The following is a 24,747-nucleotide window of genomic DNA, read 5'->3' on the forward strand; positions in this document are numbered from 1 at the left end:
TAACTAACTAACTAACTAACTAACTAACTAACTAACTAACTAACTAACTAACTAACTAACTAACTAACTAACTAACTAACTAATTAACTAACTAACTAACTAACTAACTCACTAACTAATTTAAAAGCCACAAACTTACTCGTAATTTATTTAGTTATTAATTATATACCATGCGGTAACTCTGCTTAGACCCCTTCATTTACGCCCAATAAATGCAACACTGTATGTCAGATGTTGCAATTCCACCACTCTACAAGAAAAAACTGTATACACACCACAGACAAAAAGGTGAAGTCTGCCACAAACACACGTTCGAGGTTCCTTTACCAAATTTGCAAAAAATTACGGGTTTTAACGTAAAATCATTAGAAAAATTTTGTGAAAAACTATACATCAAAGTAGACTCAGTGAATGTGATTAGAAATTCAACTGAAAAAGTTAAAATAATAAGAGTTAAAAGTAAATAAAATTTGTAGACGTTCCTTGGAATAAAACTTTTTTTTTAACTACAAGCAGACAAGAAAGTATGTGTGTGTGTATGATGAAAGAAGATACAAAGAGAAGAACAAATAGAAGATAGTGAAGAACAAAAAACAAATTATATGGCATATAAAGCAAATGCTATGTAAAGTGTTTTGAATAATAACAAATTGACACTTTTGTAAAATTGTTTAGAAAACACAAAATTCTAATTTATTTACAAATTTTTCTTCGTATTTTTTTTACTACAATGAAATGCACTTAAAGAGAGAGCAAGAAAGATTGTTTTGTTAATTAAACAATAGCCATCTCTTTCAACGAAGAGAGAACACAAGTAAAATGCAAAATTGAAACATTATTGTGAATGATTTGTTGTAGTGCAAATTACACCACCCATCCAGTGATTGTGTGTGTTTGTTGTGATTTCTGATCTGACAATTGACTTTGACATTTTCACCACAGTTTTCTTTTAAATGGCTGCGTCGACGGCGGCTTAAAATCTTTACGTGTAAGGAGAATTAATAAAATTATGGGAAAAAGTAAAAATAAAATTGTAAATTAAGGAAAAATTAACAAATAAACCAATTATATTCCTAAAATTAAGTGTAAACAAAGAAATTGTGACAAAAAGCAATAAATTGTATTAAATGAAAAATTCCAATCATCACCATCTTTGTTGTAAAATGTATGAAGAAAAAATTTCTATTTTTCGTTTTATCTCACCGTCTTCGTCTAGTATTTGTGTGTGATTTGGCGAGTGAGTGTGTGCGTATGTGAATTTGATTAAAAATTAAAAAAAAGAAAAGAAAAAGTGTTGTATTGTGTATGAATGTTGGTTGTTTCACCTCGCCGTGTTTTAATTACCTTAGTGCGTCGACGTCTGATTTTGTTTTTCTCCCAACCAACATTCATTTGAATATCAAAAGAAAAAAAAAAACAAAATTTTTGCGGTATACTAAAAAATTTATAACGACAGAAAAGTTGAGAAGAAAATTGAAGCAACTTTTTTTTTAAACTTGAAAGTAATCGTTCAGAGAAAAGTTTTTGTAAAAGAAAAATTGCAAATTATATAATTAATAATAATTAAGCGAATGTGTGTGCGTGTGAAAGTGTGTAATTTGAAACATCCAAATGTGTCAACAAGTTTTTAAACCTTTTCTACTTCCATTTGCTGTTTTCAATAACAAGGAGTTAGTTAGAACTGTGGCCAGTAGTTTTACTTGCCAATCACAACAAAAACAACAATAATAGTTCTGGGATTTACATTTCATAGATAGTAGCTGCTCCTCCTCACCATACCAACAACAATAAAAAACTGCCAATGAGTCGACGACAGTCATTGGATCGACCAGGTATGTAATTAAGTTTTAATTTTATAAATTGCATATTTTTTATAATTTGACCAGGTATTTTTCTTTTGTCATTGAATTTTGTTAAATTTTACCTCCTTTTTTCGATTTGCTTTTGCAGTTTATTTATTTTTCACCTTTATTCTACGTTTTTGTTGTTTTTTACTTATTTCACCATTTGCAGCTGCTTTGTTTATTCTTTGTTTTTGTTTCAGTTTCGTTTCTTGTCTGGTGTATTTTGTTGTTTTCCTATTTTGTTTTGCCTTCCGTCGTAACTCACCACTTGTTTTGAGAGAGAAATGTCATGTATGTTGAGTTTGGGGAAAAAAATGTAAACAAATGTTTTGTAAAGCAGACAAGTTTAATGGAATGTAAATAAGAATGTTGAAAATTATTTAAGTAATTTATGAGAAAGTTTTGTGAGATATTTTATTAGTTTTGAACTCAAATTACATTTAAGATATGTTTTTAAGAAAATGGTTAAAAATCAATAAAAACTTATATATAGAAATTCCTATAGCAAAGAATATCTAGCATGAAATATAAAGTTTACAACAAACTGATGTCCCGAAGAACTTTAACATATTGAGTGCTTTGGGGAATCATGCTAGCATCAATAGGCTCCAGTAGTAATGCAATTGTCAGGACAGCGAGAGCTCTATCCATTTTCCTATTAAAATAAACTATGACTATTTGTTAAAGAGTATTTATAGAATTTCAAATTAGGGATAGCTCTAGGATACAATCGGCTAAAAAGTATAATCTAATTGCAAAACAATATTATGTATATCTTAATTATTTTAACTTTAATTATCTTTATCTCATTTTTCTTTTTCGCTAATTATTTTATTTTACTTGACAATCAAATAACTGCCAAACAAAATTACTAAACCTCCAAAAACAACGACTCTTATCTTTGTGTGCCACTATAAAGTTGACAAACTTTTTTATCAAAATGCTAATTTGCATTTGTTAAATAAACAATTTACATAGAAGACCATGACCTACAAATGCACACAAACATTTGAAAATACATTTGGCGCACTTTTAAAGTATTATTCATACATTGTATGAGGAGAAATTGAAAATGAATGGGATTTTTCAAGTATTCTTAGGGAAAATAAATTGGTTTCCTTAATTTTATATTTATTTTAGTACCAAGTTAAAGGAGGAATCGATATAAATATAATTTTTTTTATAAATTTAATTATGTATTTAGTTTAATTTTTTTTAAATATCTAAAGGAAATAATTTTTCTATTTATAAGGTTTTGTTTGATTTTTTAGCTCTAGTTCTCGTTCAATTCTAGTCCATTTGTCCAGTAGTTCGGTTCTGGTTTAGTACTAGTTCAGTTTTCGTTCAGTTCTAGTTCAGTTCTAGTTCAGTTCTAGTTCAGTTCTAGTTCAGTTCTAGTTCAGTTCTAGTTCAGTTCTAGTTCAGTTCTAGTTCAGTTCTAGTTCAGTTCTAGTTCAGTTCTAGTTCAGTTCTAGTTCAGTTCTAGTTCAGTTCTAGTTCAGTTCTAGTTCAGTTCTAGTTCAGTTCTAGTTCAGTTCTAGTTCAGTTCTAGTTCAGTTCTAGTTCAGTTCTAGTTCAGTTCTAGTTCAGTTCTAGTTCAGTTCTAGTTCAGTTCTAGTTCAGTTCTAGTTCAGTTCTAGTTCATTCTAGTTTTCTAGTTCAGTTCTAGTTCAGTTCTAGTTCAGTTCTAGTTCAGTTCTAGTTCAGTTCTAGTTCAGTTCTAGTTCAGTTCTAGTTCAGTTCTAGTTCAGTTCTAGTTCAGTTCTAGTTCAGTTCTAGTTCAGTTCTAGTTCAGTTCTAGTTCAGTTCTAGTTCAGTTCTAGTTCAGTTCTAGTTCAGTTCTAGTTCAGTTCTAGTTCAGTTCTAGTTCAGTTCTAGTTCAGTTCTAGTTCAGTTCTAGTTCAGTTTAGTTCAGTTCTAGTTCAGTTCTAGTTCAGTTCTAGTTCAGTTCTAGTTCAGTTCTAGTTCAGTTCTAGTTCAGTTCTAGTTCAGTTCTAGTTCAGTTCTAGTTCAGTTCTAGTTCAGTTCTAGTTCAGTTCTAGTTCAGTTCTAGTTCAGTTCTAGTTCAGTTCTAGTTCAGTTCTAGTTCAGTTCTAGTTCAGTTCTAGTTCAGTTCTAGTTCAGTTCTAGTTCAGTTCTAGTTCTAGTTCAGTTCTAGTTCAGTTCTAGTTCAGTTCTAGTTCAGTTCTAGTTCAGTTCTAGTTCAGTTCTAGTTCAGTTCTAGTTCAGTTCTAGTTCAGTTCTAGTTCAGTTCTAGTTTAGTTCTAGTTTAGTTCTAGTTCAGTTCTAGTTCAGTTCTAGTTCAGTTCAGTTCTAGTTCAGTTCTAGTTCAGTTCTAGTTCAGTTCTAGTTCAGTTCTAGTTCAGTTCTAGTTCAGTTCTAGTTCAGTTCTAGTTCAGTTCTAGTTCAGTTCTAGTTCAGTTCTAGTTCAGTTCTAGTTCAGTTCTAGTTCAGTTCTAGTTCAGTTCTAGTTCAGTTCTAGTTCAGTTCTAGTTCAGTTCTAGTTCAGTTCTAGTTCAGTTCTAGTTCAGTTCTAGTTCAGTTCTAGTTCAGTTCTAGTTCAGTTCTAGTTCAGTTCTAGTTCAGTTCTAGTTCAGTTCTAGTTCAGTTCTAGTTCAGTTCTAGTTCAGTTCTAGTTCAGTTCTAGTTCAGTTCTAGTTCAGTTCTAGTTCAGTTCTAGTTCAGTTCTAGTTCAGTTCTAGTTCAGTTCTAGTTCAGTTCTAGTTCAGTTCTAGTTCAGTTCTAGTTCAGTTCTAGTTCAGTTCTAGTTCAGTTCTAGTTCAGTTCTAGTTCAGTTCTAGTTCAGTTCTAGTTCAGTTCTAGTTCAGTTCTAGTTCAGTTAGTTCTAGTTCAGTTCTAGTTCAGTTCTAGTTCAGTTCTAGTTCAGTTCTAGTTCAGTTCTAGTTCAGTTCTAGTTCAGTTCTAGTTCAGTTCTAGTTCAGTTCTAGTTCAGTTCTAGTTCAGTTCTAGTTCAGTTCTAGTTCAGTTCTAGTTCAGTTCTTTCAGTTCTAGTTCAGTTCTAGTTCAGTTCTAGTTCAGTTCTAGTTCAGTTCTAGTTCAGTTTAGTTCAGTTCTAGTTCAGTTCTAGTTCAGTTCTAGTTCAGTTCTAGTTCAGTTCTAGTTCAGTTCTAGTTCAGTTCTAGTTCAGTTCTAGTTCAGTTCTAGTTCAGTTCTAGTTCAGTTCTAGTTCAGTTCTAGTTCAGTTCTAGTTCAGTTCTAGTTCAGTTCTAGTTCAGTTCTAGTTCAGTTCTAGTTCAGTTCTAGTTCAGTTCAGTTCTAGTTCTAGTTCAGTTCTAGTTCAGTTCTAGTTCAGTTCTAGTTCAGTTCTAGTTCAGTTCTAGTTCAGTTCTAGTTCAGTTCTAGTTCAGTTCTAGTTCAGTTCTAGTTCAGTTCTAGTTCAGTTCTAGTTCAGTTCTAGTTCAGTTCTAGTTTAGTTCTAGTTTAGTTCTAGTTCAGTTCTAGTTCAGTTCTAGTTCAGTTCAGTTCAGTTCTAGTTCAGTTCAGTTCTAGTACAGTTCTAGTTCAGTTCTAGTTCAGTTCTAGTTCAGTTCTAGTTCAGTTCTAGTTCAGTTCTAGTTCTAGTTCAGTTCTAGTTCAGTTCAGTTCTAGTTCTAGTTCAGTTCTAGTTCAGTTCTAGTTCAGTTCTAGTTCAGTTCTAGTTCAGTTCTAGTTCAGTTCTAGTTCAGTTCTAGTTCAGTTCTAGTTCAGTTCTAGTTCAGTTCTAGTTCAGTTCTAGTTCAGTTCTAGTTCAGTTCTAGTTCAGTTCTAGTTCAGTTCTAGTTCAGTTCTAGTTCAGTTCTAGTTCAGTTCTAGTTCAGTTCTAGTTCAGTTCTAGTTCAGTTCTAGTTCAGTTCTAGTTCAGTTCTAGTTCAGTTCTAGTTCAGTTCTAGTTCAGTTCTAGTTCAGTTCTAGTTCAGTTCTAGTTCAGTTCTAGTTCAGTTCTAGTTCAGTTCTAGTTCAGTTCTAGTTCAGTTCTAGTTCAGTTCTAGTTCAGTTCTAGTTCAGTTCTAGTTCAGTTCTAGTTCAGTTCTAGTTCAGTTCTAGTTCAGTTCTAGTTCAGTTCTAGTTCAGTTCTAGTTCAGTTCTAGTTCAGTTCTAGTTCAGTTCTAGTTCAGTTCTAGTTCAGTTCTAGTTCAGTTCTAGTTCAGTTCTAGTTCAGTTCTGTTAGTTCAGTTCTAGTTCAGTTCTAGTTCAGTTCTAGTTCAGTTCTAGTTCAGTTCTAGTTCAGTTCTAGTTCAGTTCTAGTTCAGTTCTAGTTCAGTTCTAGTTCAGTTCTAGTTCAGTTCTAGTTCAGTTCTAGTTCAGTTCTAGTTCAGTTCTAGTTCAGTTCTAGTTCAGTTCTAGTTCAGTTCTAGTTCAGTTCTAGTTCAGTTCTAGTTCAGTTCTAGTTCAGTTCTAGTTTCTCGTTCAGTTCTAGTTCAGTTCTAGTTCAGTTCTAGTTCAGTTCTAGTTCAGTTCTAGTTCAGTTCTAGTTCAGTTCTAGGTCAGTTCTAGTTCAGTTCTAGTTCAGTTCTAGTTCAGTTCTAGTTCAGTTCTAGTTCAGTTCTAGTTCAGTTCTAGTTCAGTTCTAGTTCAGTTCTAGTTCAGTTCTAGTTCAGTTCTAGTTCAGTTCTAGTTCAGTTCTAGTTCAGTTCTAGTTCAGTTCTAGTTCAGTTCTAGTTCAGTTCTAGTTCAGTTCTAGTTCAGTTCTAGTTCAGTTCTAGTTCAGTTCTAGTTCAGTTCTAGTTTAGTTCTAGTTCAGTTCTAGTTCAGTTCTAGTTCAGTTCTAGTTCACTTCTAGTTCAGTTCTAGTTCAATTCTTGTTCAGTTCTATTTTAGTTATAGTTCAGTTCAAGTTCAGTTCTAGTTCAGTTATAGTTCAGTTCTAGTTGAGTTCTATTTCAATTTTAAATCAACTTCGGTTCAGTTCTAGTTACAACAAATTAGAAAAAATACATACACACATATGTACTATATGTTTTTGTATTCCACCGAAGAGCATTGAAAGTAAATGTGATCATCGTAATAGAACAAAAAAAAAATTACAGCAACAAGGCTAAAACAGTCGCAAATACTTAAATTTAATCAATATCTTTTTAAAACCTTTTTGTTTACTTCCTAATACTTAGAAACCTTTTTATCTATTCCTTACGTCCAACAGTTGTCAATAGATTTACTAGAAGCTTAAACAGATTATTAACTTCAATTAAAAATTACTATTTATAAATTTTAAACAAATAACAAATAATAGAAAAATGTATTTCATCACTCGCATGTCATGTTTTGTGGTCAGTTAAAAAAATAGTAAAAAAAAAATAACGCTGTTGATTTTTTTACATATTTGTTTTTATATTTTTTAAAAAGTTTAATTTGTATTGTTGTTGTTTATTTTTTAATGTGGAGTGGTGTGTAAAAAACAACAATATACTTTCTCTTTTTTTTTTTTTTTTTTTTTTTGCTTAGAGCGGAATAAAACAAAAACGAAGAATAGAAATTAACAAAAAAAAAAAATAATAAAATGAAATGTATTGCAAAATGTTGATTTTGAATTTTGTGTTTATAGTTTATGGCGGGTTTTTTTGTTATTTTTTTTTTAATGAAATGTATTTTTTGCTAATTTATAAAAATTCCTAATAAACATTGGCAAAGGGAAAAAGTTATTTTCAACAAAGTGGTTTAAATAAGGGTTTTATAGGGATTTATTACATTATTAAAGGTTTTGTTTATTTTGGATTAACAGAGAAAAAATCTAAGTCTCAATTTCAGGACAATATTAAAAATAACACGATATGTATGTGATGTTTGTTATTTGACAGTTTTGTAAGAGTTTGCATTTAAATTAATATTATGTAATTAGTTTTTACTACTTTGCAGTTCCAAAAAAGCTTTAATGTCACTTTTGATTTTTGTAACAAATTATCAATTCTTCTACTTAGTTTATATGTCTTAGGGCCAATCTTTAGGTGAAAGATTAGCGATTAAATTAAAATTAATCCTCGAAAGTTGTTTTTGAGTACTCAATTAGTTAATTTTGTTTGCAAGTTTAAGCGCCCAATGGAGGTGGTTTACACTTGAGCAAAAAATTAAAATGTGTAAACAGCTGATGCAAACAAATTAATACAATTTTTATAAAAATAAACATTAAAATGTTCTATTTATTGATTAGTATAAATTACGGACACTTCAAAATAATTTTTTTTGTTTTAAATTTAAGTTTTCATTAATTTTCATATTAAATTTTTTAAAAAACATGCATTGTTTTGATAACAAACCGTGACGTTTTCTGTTGTTTTGTATGGCAACACTGCGAAGTTTAATCTTGTACTCAAAAACATCAAATGGTATTAACATCGAATTAAATTTATGTTTAGATTAACTAATCTAATTATTAATTGGCATTTGATTGTCAACTCAAAAACCCGGTCTTAATGATAACATTAAACCTTGTATTTTTCTTTTGTTGAGGTTTTTAATAAAATGTTTATTTCAATTTCTATTTTATTTCTAAAATGCCCTTAACCTGCATTTAAGTTGTATATAATTGCTCAACTCGATTCACTTTCTCCACTTTCTAATATTTTTCTAATAAAAGTTAATTCTTTTGTTAACTGCAAGAAATAATCTAAACCTACAAGAAAATATGCAGTTGTAGCCATTTTATTCCTATTCAAATATGCTCTTAGATATTGCAAATTATCAAACTTGAAATCAGATTTTTGTTAGACATTATTTGTTTGAGATTCTTGAGATAGAAAATCTCAAACTTTCTTTAAAATTTTCGCACACCAACACAATTTTCTTAATCAGCTGTATAACGTATAACAAATCTCCTGCCGGCAGATATTTTCTTGCTAAATAATAATTAAATTAAAAATGTTCTTGCAATTCATTTAAAGATTCCTTTTGCTAAAAACCCCCAAGGAAAAATGAAAAACTTAAAAGGAATCAAGGTCATCGTTAACGTTTTATATTATTTTCTTAGCACAGTTTCTTATTCCAATAAAAAAATACAACAAGACAAATTGGTTTAATTCTTATTTGTCTGCTATTTTTCCCTTTTTTTATATTTAACTTAAAATATCCCTTTAAACATTAAAGTAATGATGACTTTTAGAAATTAAGCTGGGTGAGATTTACATTTTTGTTGTTTTTTTATAAAGATTCTTAAGGAAAATTACAATAGAAATGAGATTGTCTAGACGTATTTCTTTAAAAAGAAAATGTTGGATGAAATGTCAAAGTAATTGTTGTTTATTTAAGGGGTATTGAAATAGGTGGGAATAATTTAATAAAAAATCATATTTATAGCGAAAAATATTATAAATTTCTTGATAAATTGGTGAAATTTTGCCTGTTTTCGATAAATTTACAAGGAAATAAATCATCCAAATGATAAATATGTAATAACAAAATTTTATTTAAATTTTGAATTTATTATCGATGTATAATCCTAAAGACCTCTCGATTACATGGCAAAATCAGAATACAGAACAAAAAGGATCCAAATTATTTATTCAAAAGGGTCAATGATACTCGAAATACGACTTTAGCCTGGACTCAAACTAGAGGCTTGAATGATGATGTTGAGGCCTATGTATGAGAACTATAGGCATGAAAGGGGGTCTTAGACCTACTATGACAAACTAGCTTTATAAAAGCTAAAGTAGAACAATTTTATAATGGAGTTTGAACCATTACAGAGAGAAACATATATCATCAATGAATACTTTACATCTTGGACGTTTAGTCACAAGCTTCCAAGATAGGAGATTATAGTGAAACGGAACTTTTGGATAAAAACGACAACCAGTTTTTACATGTATAGAGCTCTAAATTTGTAGACAAAACGGATCTGGGGATCTATATTGAAAACCGGGAAACCGAGATATACTATCGACTTCCAGGCGGAAGTCAGTGTTAAAACGTAATGTGTAAAATGGATTGGATTGAATATACGCTCTCTATTGATATTCATTTCATAGATGGCTATATAAGGGTTTACCATCAAAATTTTTAAAGTACATGAGCGCACAACATAACCGACATTGGTCTAGAATCTGAAGTAACATAGGTTCTCCATTCAACCTAGATTAGGCAAACAGGTTAGCCATTGTCCATTTCGTTGATCCCTTTTTGATACCTGTAAAAGAGAAAGCGATCAGCGTATTAGTAATCTTTGACCTAATTTATATGGATTCTTATCCGAAACAGTTTATCGCACGAATAATGATTTCTTTTAATAGGCTGTTAGCCTCGGATAGATCCGTTAAATTGTGCAGGAAGTTGGTTGCTAGCAGATTTAATCAATGCTCAGCTAGGGCAGGGCACTGTCAGAGGAATTAAATAATACTCTCGTCCTTCTCTTCGTCTTGACAGCTATTGCAGAATTCATTACCGGATAAGTTCAGTATTTTCTTTCGGAGGCCTCAATCGACCATTTGTATTCCGCATGCTCGTGGAGTTTATCACAAATCGAGCGCTTCCAGCTTAAAAGCGGTAGGCGATGAGAAAGTCGGTATGCTCTGTTGCTAGTGAGCGGCCCACTTTCGCAAGAGAGTCCGCAATTGTAGTCCTATTTCGCCATTACATTTGGAATGTCCGACATTCCAGGACCATGTGCTATGTATAAACACCACATATAGCGTTGTTGTTGTAATAACTAAAACTACAATAATCTAGTTGGGGGTTCTACATCAATGTCCAGGTCTAAAAATTGGGCTACTTCAACTGGATGCGTCCATAAATCCATTGGACAGAGTGAAGTAGGATTGAGGACCCTGACCACATGCAGGACATTCGTTGGGGACGGCACAGTCTATACGTGACCAGTAGGCATTGAGCCTGTTGTTCCATCCCGATCTTAATTGTGCCACAACTACTCTTGTTTTCCGCGGCAGGTTTTCTTCCGTGTCTGCTATGGGCGACCTCCAAGTACGACAATCATGCGGTATCCTGCGAATTTATGGCGTCTCTATGAATGTCGTTCAAAGCTGCCGTATACGAGGTCCAGTGGATTCTGCACATATCTGCATATGTGCCATGCCTCGGGAGAGTATCCAACTGTGTGATGTTAAAGTTGGGATGACTACTCCGATAACATCCCAGGAGGAACTGTTTAGTCAACATGACATTGTGTTCCTTGTCTGGGATAACCTTCGTTTCCTCGTGCAGGTGATGTTTTGAGGTTATTTGTAGGCAGCCCGTTACATTCCTTAGGGCGGCATTTTGGCAGCTTTGAATATTTCTCCACTGGGTATCACTGAGCGAAGGTGAACACACTGGAGCAGCATAATTAGTCACTGACCGACCAATCGTTTTATATGTAGCTAACAAGGTTTTTTTATCCATATCCCAAATGCTGCCGGCTAGCGCTTTAAGGACCTTTTTTCTCCTTCGCAAGTGGCGTGAGCTGAGGAACTAAAGAGGCTATCTAATAAGACCTTCAAGATTTTTGGTGGTGCACGGTCGGAATTTGGTCTACATCGACCAAGATGCCAAGGTTTACTTCATTCGCCCAATTGGTAAAAAGTGTTGATGATGACTTCGCTGGTGATAATTGCAGGTTACGCGCAGTGAAGAACTGATGTACTTCGTGGAGATAAGCTTTCACCAGAACGCATTATTCATCAATGTTGTGGCCCGTCGCCATGATTGTACATTCGTCCGCATATGAAATCACATCCACGCCTTGTGGAGGTGCGGGGAGCTTAGTGAGGTAGAAATTAGCAAAAGTGGCGATAGTGCTCCACCTTTAGGTACGTCTTGTTTAACTCTACGGGGTTTGGAGTTTCCTTACTATCGGTGTATATTTTGAAAATTTTTCAAAATTTTATATCAATTAAGTTTAAAATTAATATTTCCGTTATTTAAAAAATCATCAGCAGTTTTCTTTAAATCAAAAATTTTTATAAATTAAAAATTTTATGGTTTTTTTTTAATTAAAAATGTAAAAAAAAAAATTACAAATTTATCTTAAATTATATATAAATTGAAACATTTTACCAAAACGTTTCTATAAATTAAGAAATTTCTAACTTTTTCTTTAAATTTAAAATTTGTCGAAAATTTTCTCTAAATTTTAAAATGTCAATTTACAAAAATTTATACTTTATAGTTAAACTTGTTAAGACTCAAGCAAGTATTTACAAGTTTTGACATAAAGCGGATGTCATAAAGAAAATTACTTCCTTTGGAAAAACACAAAACGTTTTATAATACAAAAGAAACAAAATCTCTTAATTATACAAGTTTTGTCTTGGATAAAAACATTAATTACTATTAATGATATTCTTTCAAAAGCAATATTCTCTTAACGTTACAATTATTAGTCATAAGACATTAGACAGACGATAGTAAGTATAATAGATTTATAGAAAATTGTTATTGCAATAAAATGTCAAGCCCTTTTTGTAATTTGCACGTTTTTAACTAGTTAAAAGTAATAAAATAAATACAATTTGTTAGTAATTTTTTTTCTTATCAAATAATACCACATTAACAATAATAATTTACTAATAAGAGGAGCTCGTTATAGAGTAGACAAAATAATTTGTTTTGATTTTCATAAAAATTCTTATCAGCAAAACTTAAAAAGCAAGAGCAATTCTTAAAGAAAAACATTGTATTTTAATAAAACTACACTTGTTTGAGTTGCAGTTATTGTTATTTTTAAAGCAATTTATTTTTAATAAATACTAGAGGGAAATAAAATATAGATAAGAGAAATGGTTTATTTAAAATTTTTTTTAAATCTAATTAAAAAATGTTGAGTCATGCAGACACTCAGAATTGGAAATAACAGAAATATTTTTCTTATTACTAAATAATTTCAACAAATTACTTTTATTTTTAAAAATAAATTGTAAAATTATTTTTAAACATTTCATTTCTAAAGAAAACTTTTTCAAATACCCCCTAAAAAAGTTTTTGTCTAATCCCTTAAAAACAAAACTTTGCTATTCTTATTCATTCTTAATTTGTATCTTAAAAGTTTTTATTATTACGTTTTTATAAAACTGTGAGAGTTGTTTTTTTATAGTTTGTATTCGTGCACCCTTAGAAAAATATCTCAAATGTTTACCTTTGCTCTTTAGGTTGGTGTTGTTGTAGGAATTATTTTTTGGGGGTTTTTGTTTGATGTTGTCTTTTATATTTGAGGGTTAATCGTCGTTATGCATTTCTCAGTTATTTTTAAATCGGCAAAAGATATGTATCTATCTTAAAAAAAGCAACAACCACAACAACAAACATTTATAATAGAAAGCTGCTGTATAAGTTTGAGGTACAGAAAAAGTACAAATATTCTAAAAACGTGCGCCATCTAAAAGACGTGCCATCGTCGTCGTCGTCGTCGTTGTTGTCCTCATCGTGTGGGCTCCATTGAGAGTTATTATAAACTTTTCTACTCTCTCCCTTGTATTTATTCAAAAAAATCTTGTAAAAACTCTGAGAATGTATAAAAAAACAAGAGAATAATAATTATTATTATATACTCATATTAAATATACTGCTTCTACTATAACTTGTCATCCTGATTATGCTCATAATAGATGTCATCGTAGTCTTCAATCGTTTCTTCCTTTCTGTCGTCCTTTTTTTTTTTTTTTTTGTCTTCCAAAAATTTCCTATAATCATCATTATGTTGGATAAATTGTTTTTGTTTTTAGTTATGTGTATGTCAGCGTCCACTGTATGAAATTCTTGACATAACGAAGAATGTTTATATTTAATCGCATGTGCGTTATAAACACGTATAAAAAATAAGTTGCCAGATTGGTATTATCGATACTACAGAAAGTTCTAGATGTCCATAATAACCTCTAACGCCAATAGAAGTGAAAATTTTGTTCCCTTGAAATTTTCATTCTCCTCGAAGGGAAAAATTGATATCGTGATCTTAATGGGAACAATTCATTCACAATAGTTGATTTTGTATGCAACAGCTGTTCATTGTTTACAATATGCCATCAAAAAATTTCACAACATGGGAATTTTTTTCACGTCAAAAAAGTTAGTGAACGAAAATAGTGAAAAGGGAAAATATATTACGTGAAATGTTGATTGGCGAAAGTGGTGAATGTGTGTATCTAAGAAATTTTACCGATAAGAAGATTTTCTACCGATTATGTATAACAGGGAGGGACATTTCTACAAGCCAATATTCCCCATATCAGCTCTCGTGTAGACCCTTAAGGCTTTCTCTCCTACCCCTTCTATTCTGCCACCTAAAAGCAGCTCATCAACAGCTTGGTTTCTAGAAAATACACAACATACTAAGAAGTCGGTGGCGGCAAGGCTTACCAAATATTACCGGCGGCCAACCGCCGCCGATTTAAGCAGTCTCAGCTTGTATCTCTGGCCGGCAGCACTTGGGACATGGATAAAGAAACCTTGTTAGCAACATATAAAACGATCGTTAGTAATTTTACTCCTGAGTGTTGCGTGAGCCTAGTCCTATCTAATGGAGAAACATTCAAAGCTGCCAAAATAATGTCCTAAGGACAGGTTGCTTGCAGATAACCTCAGAACATCACCACCACGAGGAAGCGAAGACGCTCTCGGTCAAGGAACATGACATAATGGATGACACGGGAGGAGTCATTCCATCTATAATATCTATCAGTTAGAAACTTTTCTTGCCTCTGAGTGTTGTGTTGTGTGTCCAATAGAGAAATATTTAAAGCTGGACATGGATAAAGAAAACTTGTTGACAACCTATAAAACGATTGGTTGGTCGTGGTTAGCAATGTTGCCCTGAGTCATTTCCAATAAAGAAACATTCAAAGCTGCCAAAATACTGTCCTAAGGACTGTCATGGAACACAACATCACCGGAGGTGTCATTCCAACATTAACATCACGCATTTGGAGACATACGGAAGTATGTCAAGAAGGATCTTGGTTGGATCGGTCCTCGGCGTTGAATGATATTCACCATATATAGTAGGATTCCGCATGAATGTGGTACTTGGAGGTCGCTCTCCAGCATAACTGAAATCGGGATTGAAACGAGAGGCTTTACGTCTATTGGTCCTGCAAAGACCGTGACATCCTTGAAGAATGCCCAGCTTGTGGTCTGAGTCCCCATAATCAGCCTACCCCAATTCTCATTGTCCCTTGAAATATCACATTTTTTAGGCTTGGACATCGATGATGATTGCCCTAACTAGATTGTGGTATAGTTTCAGTTGTTATACCTATTGCATGTAGTATCAATAATAGAAAGTTTTTAAGTATTATCACCCCTATCGCCAATAGAAGTGAAATTTTTGTTCCCTTAAAATTTTCATTACTCACTAAGGAAAAATTGCTATCGTGAACTTGTTGTGAATAATTCATTCACAATAGTTGATTTTGTATGCAACAGCTATTCATTGTTTATAAAATTCCATCAACAAATTTCACAACAGGGGAATTTTTTCACGACAAAAAAGTTAGTGAACGAAATAAGTGAAAAGAGTTACTTAGGGGTAAATGTCTCTCTTCGCAGTAACAAAACTATAGTTGGATCGATTGTGTCTGTGTTTGTTATCGATAGCAGGCAGTTTTTTTAATATGTTATTGTTATAGGAATAACAATTTTACTCTTAACGATTTAAATATTTTCATGTGGCAACTCTAAAAATCTACCTTGCTGATTGTTGCTCTTAAAATCGTTGCGCCACATTTTGTCGTATATGTATATTTTCTATTTTGTTATTATTTCTGTAGTTGTTGTTGTTTCAAAAAAGAAACACATTCCACCGCCCATACAAATGTCTCAGGATATTCTTGTTGTCGCTGTTGTTGCTATTACTATTATTTCGGTGTCCTATCGTTTTTTTTATTAGATACACACAAAAATTTTATTAGTTCGCTAAATGTATGAAGATAAACATAATCAAATATATTATTCAGGTCAAAAATATATTATAAAACTTATAAAGTGTAAATAAAGGAATCAGACTAAAATGGGTCTTCTTAATTTATAATAAATAGTTTTGCAAAATCCCATTATTCAAATTTATAGAAAATTAATTTATGCTGAAAAGGCAATTTCATTACAGCTTATAACCTTATAATACTATTCAATTTCTTCTCCTTTCCTTATTGTTGTTGTTGTTCTACCAGTCATTGTTTTTGTTATGTTTTTTCTATTATTCCAAGTTGTATGTACTCATTCATTTAATCGATTTGTAGCTCTATTTTTTAAGGGTTATTTTTGTTGTTGTTGCTCGCTCTATTGTAGATTTTTTTGTATTATCCTTACTTCTCTGTTTTTGTTGACTTATTATACGATTTCAATTTATATTTCCTACAAACCACCTATAGATGATTTTTGTTTCTTTCTTGTATTTTAGACCAGATGCAATTTTTTGGTTTTGCAACCAGTTTTACTTAACATTTGGCTTTCCCATTTATTTGTTATTGTTGCTGCAGTTGTTGGTTTCCTTGGGTTGTAAAGCTTCCCTCCTTTTAGTGCATAACAAACAATATTTACTCTCAGGAGAGTGTTATTATTTTTTTTTGCCATTTATTTTTTAATTCAACCCTTTTTTATTTATTTTTAATACATACACATGCACTATTTTCTTTGTATTTTTCTTTTTTTGTATCATTCTCTTTTTTTATTTTTTCATTACATTAACGGTAAAAAAATATTTTAAAAATCTGTGCAAATGTTTGTTTTTCTATTCATACTCGTTGTGTTATTGTTTTATATTCTTCTTCGTTTGGTTTTGTTTGTTAATTTCATCCTGTAGTAATTAATTTTCGTTTGTTTGAGTCTACGTTGCGTCTTTGATGTGTATGGGGAGTTTGGGGGAAGTGAGAGAGTAAGTGAATGACATGATGATTTATGGGAAATTTGACAACAAGGCCTAGAAAAAAGGATATTAAAATGTTGTTATATGTTTTGAGCTAATAAGTGTAATAATATCGATAACAGAGAAATTTCCATATGTAGTATTAACATTAAATCGATATATTCTTTTAAAATATTATCCTATTGTCGATAATTGAGACTTTCTTTAGAAATTCTTCCTGTTACCGTTGGAAAAAACTAGATTTGCTTAGGTTTACATTAGTTATCGATAACAACCCGAATTTGTTTAGGTATGTATCCCTTCTATTATCGATAACAATTCATACTTTCTTTTGAAAATGTTTGTAGTACCCATGTTATCTATCGATAACAGAAAAAGTTCATTAGAAAATTATTCATTCAACCCTATTGCCAATCAACATTTCACTTGAAATATGTTCCCTTTTCACTTTTTTCGTTCACTAACCTTTTTGTCGTGAAAAAAATCCCCTGTTGTGAAATTTATTGATGAAATTTTGTAAACATAGAACAGCTGTTGCATACAAAATCAACTATTGTGAATGAATTGTTCATAACAAGTTCACGATAGCAATTTTACCTTCGAGGGGAATGAAAATATCAAGGGAACAAAAATTTCATTTCTATTGAAGACAGGAGTGATTTTGTTATCGATTACAAAATGATTAAAAAAGCTTTCTGTTATCGATAATATACAAATAAAGATTTCTGTAGATAATCACTATCAAAAATATCAATAATAGACAATTTTTATTTTTTATCGAGATACATATTTTCAAAAAAAAAAACGATATTTTATCGATAACGGTTACTTTTTGTCTCCAACAAATCAAATTTTCTTAAAAAAATTAATTTGTTATCGATAACCGAAAAGATTTCTTTAGTAAAATTTTTAATGATCGATTACAGAAATTTCTTTTAAAAAATCTTTATCGATAACAACCCGATTTTCTTTAAAAAGTGTTTCTGTAGTCGATAACATAGAAGTTTTCCTTAAAAAGCCATTCTGTTATCGATAACAAAGAGATTTTCTAAGGTATTCTGGCTGTATTATAGATTATTTCCTTAATGGATAGCAGCCAAAATTGTCTTAACATAATCTGTTCCTTATCAATAAGATTAAATATTTTATATAAAAAATCTATCTGTTATCGATCACCCAACATGCCATGCTTCTTTAAAAAACATTATTTTACCGATAACAAAGGCTAGTGTTTTAGAATATCTCCTTGTTATCGACTATGGACACAATTTTAACAGAAAATATTTCTATTATCGATAATAATCCTATCATCTTTAGAACATTTTTCTGTTATCGGTAATAACAGAAAAATTTTCTACAGACAACTTCCTGTTTTCGAACAAGCACATTTTCATTGAAACATCGTTCTGTTATCGATGACAAAGACAGGTGTTTTAGAAAATAATTTCATTATGGATTATGGATACAATTTAAATCTACAACAATTACATTATCTTTAAAACAAATTTTAGTTATCGATAATAGACAACATTTTCTTTCCTTTTCTTCAAAAACACTTTCGATAACAATAATCGACAAAAAGACATTTTCTGAAGATGTGATTTTCTTACATATTTTATCGATATCAAACAAACCAGAGATATTTGTTATAGAGAATCTATTAGTTATCGATTATATGCAAAATTTTCCTTAAAAAATCTATAACGAAGGAATTATTTCTAGAAAATTTTACGATGATCTATATAACTGTTATTAGATTTCTGACAATCTTGTTGTTATCGATAACATTTTCAATTTATTAAAAAAATTTATTTTGGTTATCGATAACATGACAATTTATTCAGCAAATACTTACAATAACACAGGATTTTTTGTTGAATATTTAGTTATCGATAACAATTTATTATTAAACTAACATTGTATTTGTAATTGTATTAATTTTAATTTGCTGTATACATATTGTTGCAAATTTAATTAAATTAATTAACTTTAATTTAAAAATATAATTCTCTTAATTGTTTAAACGATTTTTTACATTATTAATATTTTATTGCTCTTGAAATAATTTCTAAACTATTAAATTACAATTAGGGTAATTTCCATAACGACTTTAAACAAACAAACAAACAGACAACTAAAACGTATGCAAACCACTCATTTAAACAATTCAATTATTGCGGCAGACAACAATATACATATGTACTAAACAGCCTGCTATAGTAAATTTTGAACTTTGTGCAAAAATATTGAAAAAAAAAAAAAACAAACAAAACTAAACTAAAACGTAACGAAACCAACCCACAAAAAATAAAATCGAAAACAAAACAAAAATCACAACAAACAAAACTCATGAACACATTGTTGTCTCTCGTTTCAATATTTATACAAAAATTTACTATACACACAGATACAACATACAGACATAGGGCAGCAGCAGACATATGCAAACTCACAGATACATTTAGAAAAGTTTTATACATGCAAAAATAATAATCACACGACTACAATACCAGACGACGAGCCCCCTGTGGTTTATTTTTCCTCTTTTTTTTTTTGCTATAGATTTTTTGAAAATAAAAATTTATATGAAAAAAAAAAGAATTAAATGACCGGCCTATAGCAATTCCGGCATTACAATCGAATTATAATTAAATACAAAAACAATATGTATAAAAAAAACATGTGTGCAGACTTTTTCAGCAGACTTAACAAATCCAGTCAGTCACACTTTATTCATACATGTTCGCAAACCCACAAATACATTTTAAGGGCAGAGTTGGAAATTTTCATTAACAACAAACACTTAAATGTTACCCCATTTCATAGCCAAGTAACCCATGAGACTAACAACAACAATACTATTTCTTTCTTTTTGACTTTCTGTTTGGTTATGTTTATAGTACATATTCAATATTTTTGTTTAGGCTTCCACTTGAATTCCATCGAAAATGAAAACGAATATATAAAAATAAAGTTCATTTGTTGTGAACAAAGGCATCTACGTCACTGGTAAATTTAAGCGTTTTTGAAAAGGAAGAATGAGCAGTACCAATTAAAAATGTTGAATCTTGCGATTATCAACCCTAAAAACATTTGCCAAGTCCTACAAAAAAGGAAGATCTGATGTACTGAGTACTAGACTTAAACAACTTACTAAAAAGACAGAGAAAATGTTCGAACGATTTCTGATCACTTTTGATATAACTTCTTCATCAAAAAGGAGATTCAATTTCCTCTATTACACACAGTAGTATCCCAAAGAAAAGCCTTTTTAAGAATCTCATATAGGAATACCTACTGCACACCTTGTGAGAGAATGGATTTTAAATTTCATTTCTACCGATAAGTGCCTTACTCTGGTGTCATAGATCTGAATGCTATAGGGTAAAAGCAGGGATCGACTTTTGAGTGCATTATCAGTACTATTCGATAACCAAATGCCTTAATCATGTAGAAAAACAACTTCTATTGGCCTCGTTCCATGTGAGGGATAGGAGGAGAGGTCAAGTGCTTAACGTGAACACCTTGACGGCTTATTTCACGGTGGTCTTTTTTATCCACTGGGTTGACTTGAGACGGTCTACTACGAGCCCCTGAATCCATCTATGAAGAACTCAGGTGGCAATTTTTGTACATGGCTAGGCCGGTCCATGTACCCCATGCACTGCTGGGGTACTCGAGCTATCTAATCTCTTGCCATAGTAGCCCCGTTGCGGAATGACGGGCAGCATGGGTTCAATCCCAATGCAAACCCCGACAAGGAAAAAGAAATCACTGGACTAAAGTCAATAGAAAAAGCCCGCGCAACCACACTACTGAGATGGCTCTGTTGATTCGGCAACAATACCTAGAGACGTATTTGGTAGTCCGAAATACTACCAAGTACGATATATATTTGGATATATTAGTCCTTAAACCAACATTCTCTCCCCGCGAATTTGGGTATAAACCACAGCCACTACGTGTATCCCGAAGGAAGCTCAACCAACTAACCAGCCAGCACAAGTCCTGCGGGCAACTGGCCACCCGTAGTGCCAGATTATATGGTGCTCTGGTTAGACCCCATATCAAATCATTCCAAGGAAAGGCCAAGGATACATTTGATCATCATCAGTTTATAGTCCCGGCAGACTAGAGGTATTGGTAGCACCTCTTTCCCTGGGATATTGCAATAACACCAAGATTGAGATTTCACCAAGGCAATATGCCCCCTGTGGGAGGGATAGGAGGAGCTTATATCGGGACTTTTAGTACATGTCAAGCTTTCATTGCTCAATTGTAAATTTTAATCCAATAGTCCATTGGTCATCCAACTTACTTGAATCCTCGTGAGAATCACAGAAAACTACAACAAGATGGGGAAACCCAAGTTGGTGGACTGCAAGCAACCAACTATCAAACCTTTTGGTGGTAGCATATTTTAAAGCAATACCTCGCTAGTATACAAGCATATATCGCAATTTCGGGCACTGCTGATAAAGTGGTGGACTCCGTGGAAGACCTCGAGTTCAGCAAGAGCACCCTTTCCCTTCAATACGGCTATAGAAAATTCCTTCGTCTCTATGATTCAAGAGGCGAGTTACTTTGCGTAACTTCGATCGAACTAGTAACCGGTTTAAGTGCTAACGAATGGGCTAAAGCCCTCTTGGATAAGCCGAATAGCTACAATCCACTTGCGAGCCTAGGGAAGTAGAGCCAGTTCACATCTTCAGGTGGCAACTGGACAGGTATAATCATCGAACAAGGCGTCTGATTTTCGTGGGGCTCATCTGCATATATGCCTTGGAACGCAGTCGGTTGAAGTGCTAAAGAATGACGAGAAATCGTAGTTAGATTGCGCCAATACACTCTTTACTGAACGTGGAACCAGGAGAAGAAAAGACAAAGCACATATGCAGGTGACAACTGTTCAGGTAAAATTGTCGAACAAGACGTCGGATTAACCTATATCCCAACATTACGGATATAGAAAATTTCGCCCGTCGCAATAGAAAGCTCACTTTGTCACAAAGATTGACGACTTACGCATCGTCAATCGTTGGATTGCGCCAATAACGCCTTTCTGCTGAACCGGCGAAGCAAGATTGTAAACAGCAGCGTTCAACTGAGACAAGCAGCTGTAGTAGACTGAGATTAGGAAAGTAAACAGTAAAATAAATCGCGGAAGGGGCTATCAGCGATGCAGATGCTCACCTAGGAAAAAAGGGTTATAATCCATCAGAAAACAAAGATTTTTCTAGCTGCTAGCAAGTCCACATTAAACTGCCAACAAACTTTAATTTTTAATTAAAATTTTATCTTACAGTCAAGCTTAGACATATAAGGTTCATAAAGAATATTAATGAATACTCCCTTTATTATTATTTTTGCATAAATTAAGTTCCGACTCCTATTTGTATCTATTAAAAAAATACTTCTTTCCATTTATAAAATATTAAATGTCTGAAGGATTCCCTTTCTTTATTGTTTGTTTGTTGTTGCTTCTTCATATTTTTCTCAACAACCTTTATTATTATTAACTTTTTTTCCATGTTTTTCTTATTATTTGTTTGCTAAAAAGATAATATCATAAAAATTTCATAAGGTTATGTTTAATTTGTTGGCAATTTCCCAGCAGTTTTACCAAGGACACAATGTATCCCAATCTTCTTTGAAATGTTTTATTACTCAGTTGCTAATAATTTATACCCTTTTTGGATACTTATAAAAATGTAAACGTCACTGTTGTATTTCCAAGTAATCTAGTCTGAAGTAAGTCGTTACTTTAGTGCACCTAAGTAATCTAAAGAGTAGACACTTTAAAACCTTAAGAAGTAGTTATTTAACCCACCAGAAGTAATATATTGCAGAATATTGTTACAGTCTATATGTGATTTATAGACCTTCTACCCTATGCCTGACCATTCCGAACTGCAGGGTCGTTCCTTTGCATTTTTTATAACTGATGTACTGTTGGTATATTGTTTGTATTGTATTTGTAGAGTATTTAGTATATTATTACCATATTTACCGCCTATAGAGTCAAGTACAATTTACTCTCTATAATGTTGAAAGTAAGCAAGTAAAATCTTATTACGCTTGAGTGCAAAGTAAACATATTGTGTTTTTTTTAAATTCACTCTATTTAATTTTTCGCAATTTTTTTACCGTCATATTCTCTGGTATCGTTTTTATAATCTTGTTCATTGATAAACTTGACATTTAAGCTTAACTGTGCTTAATTACATTACACTAGATTTTATGCAAATGAATAAGAAAATGGGGAAAAATAGATTAGTGATAAGAAAATTAAGAATTTAAATTAGTATAGATTATAAATGAAAATATAATTATAATTCCTTTCGAATTTGACTTCTCAGGCGTTGCAAATTTTTATAAAGATTACTAACATCTATGTATGTTACATGGCAAATTTTTCGAAATTTTTTTAATATTTATTAATATTGTTTTTTCAATATACTTTTTTCCGCAATTTACATATAAAATTGACGCCATCTGTTTTGAATTCTCAATTGTTTTTTGTTTTTAATACAGAAAACAACTGTTCGTACAAGTGCCCTGAAAGTAAAAAAAGGAATAATGAAGGATTTTTTGCATATTTTTATTTATTGTACTTTATTTAATATGCATGTATGAGTATATTCAATATTTATTCAAGTGTCATCGATTCTCTTCTCAAAAATGTGCAGACATACAAACTTGACTGAATAATATGTAGAGAAATGTTTTGATTGTGTTTTTATTAGACTAATACAAAATTGTGTGGTAAGAAAATCCTCTAGAATTTTTACTTTGATTACGAAAATGTATTTTGTCAGAAATATGTGGAGAGTTAATGAATTGTTTAAGCCGATCCGCATCGGAAAAGCTATAATTTAACTCTCTAACATAAATAGTGGATAAATTGGACGTAAGTCGAAGTGCTTTACTTGAACTGCTGCCGAGTTGACCTTATTTCACGGTGGTAATTTTAAAACCATAGTGTGAGCTTATTAGACCACTAACCACCGCACCTTTGTGCTTCTTACACGCCGGTGTATGTACAAGCACTTTGCTCAAGTACTCAAGTTTTCTAATCACCGACCATTGCTGCCCCGTTGCGCTACATTTGAAATGCAAAAACATCACATCCGTTTATAATCACGGAGATGGAATGTTCTCTTTTGATTCGACAACAGGTCCTGGAGATGTAATCGGTAGACCAAAATACGAATCCATCAAATAAGCCGAGAACTTGTTCTTTCTCAAAGAGAACACACACTGTGGCAAATCTGGTATGAGCAGAGTAAACCCTGAACATACGCGGACAAGGAAGGAAATTTCAATGGCATCACTTGTTTAAGATACCATACATCCATTACCATTCAATCCAGCACACTTCTCATTCTTCCGATACACTCTTTGAGAAAAACATCGGCCACACTTACTCTAGATATACAGATGGATCAGGCCTACATACCCCTACAACAACTCATTTCCAACACTTAGTCCAACAGTCACTCCTCTGCGGAGTATCTGTTGTCTCAGCAACATCACCTTACTTCTTCCGAATTTTAGACTTCAACTTGTATCAGTATTTTTACCGATGTTCTCTCCAATAACCGGAAATTCTGCCCTGTGGGCTACCGGTTCTCATGGTACTAGATTGTGTTGTTGTTGTAACAGCTTGAACTATATAATTTTTAATCCGGTTGTTCAGTATTTAGGTTCAAGCCAAGAATTGGACTACTTCAATAGGGTTAGTCCATAAATCCATTGGGCTATGTGAAGTAGGGTGGGCTGGACAGTTGAATATGTCGTGGGTATTATGGGGACCCTGTCTAAATACTGGGCATATATTGGGGACGGCACGGTCTATGCGGCAACAGTAGGCGTTGAGCCATCCCGATCTCAGTTGTGCCAGAGCAACTCTTGTTTTCCGCGGCAGGTTCTTCTCTATTTCGGTGGGTGACCTCCAAGAACGACTTTCATGCGGTAAACTGAAACCGCGGTATTGATGGTGTCTCTATGAATGTCGTTCAAAGCTGCTGTATACGAAATCCGATCCAAGGGATCCTGCACGTATCTTCGTATGCTCTTCTCATATACGCGAAGGTCCTTCCTGACATGCCTCGGGTGAGC

General features: G+C 32.3%; 1 protein-coding gene across 1 annotated transcript in view; it reads left to right on the forward strand.

Annotated features, from left to right (window-relative positions):
- Window positions 1-282: 282 nt before the first annotated feature.
- The window catches only part of LOC119605725 (mucin-5AC), a 154,982-nt gene continuing 130,517 nt past the window's right edge, over window positions 283-24,747 (forward strand). The window contains exon 1 of the mRNA XM_037959003.1: window positions 283-1,832. Within this exon, the coding sequence (XP_037814931.1) occupies window positions 1,802-1,832 (31 nt within the window). The 5' untranslated portion in view covers window positions 283-1,801. The remainder of the gene's footprint in view (window positions 1,833-24,747) is intronic.

This window comes from Lucilia sericata, unplaced genomic scaffold (genome assembly GCF_015586225.1).
Source record: "Lucilia sericata isolate MDLA Ls3-8-SP2 unplaced genomic scaffold, ASM1558622v1 Contig000513F_arrow, whole genome shotgun sequence".
Lineage (NCBI taxonomy): Eukaryota > Metazoa > Arthropoda > Insecta > Diptera > Calliphoridae > Lucilia > Lucilia sericata.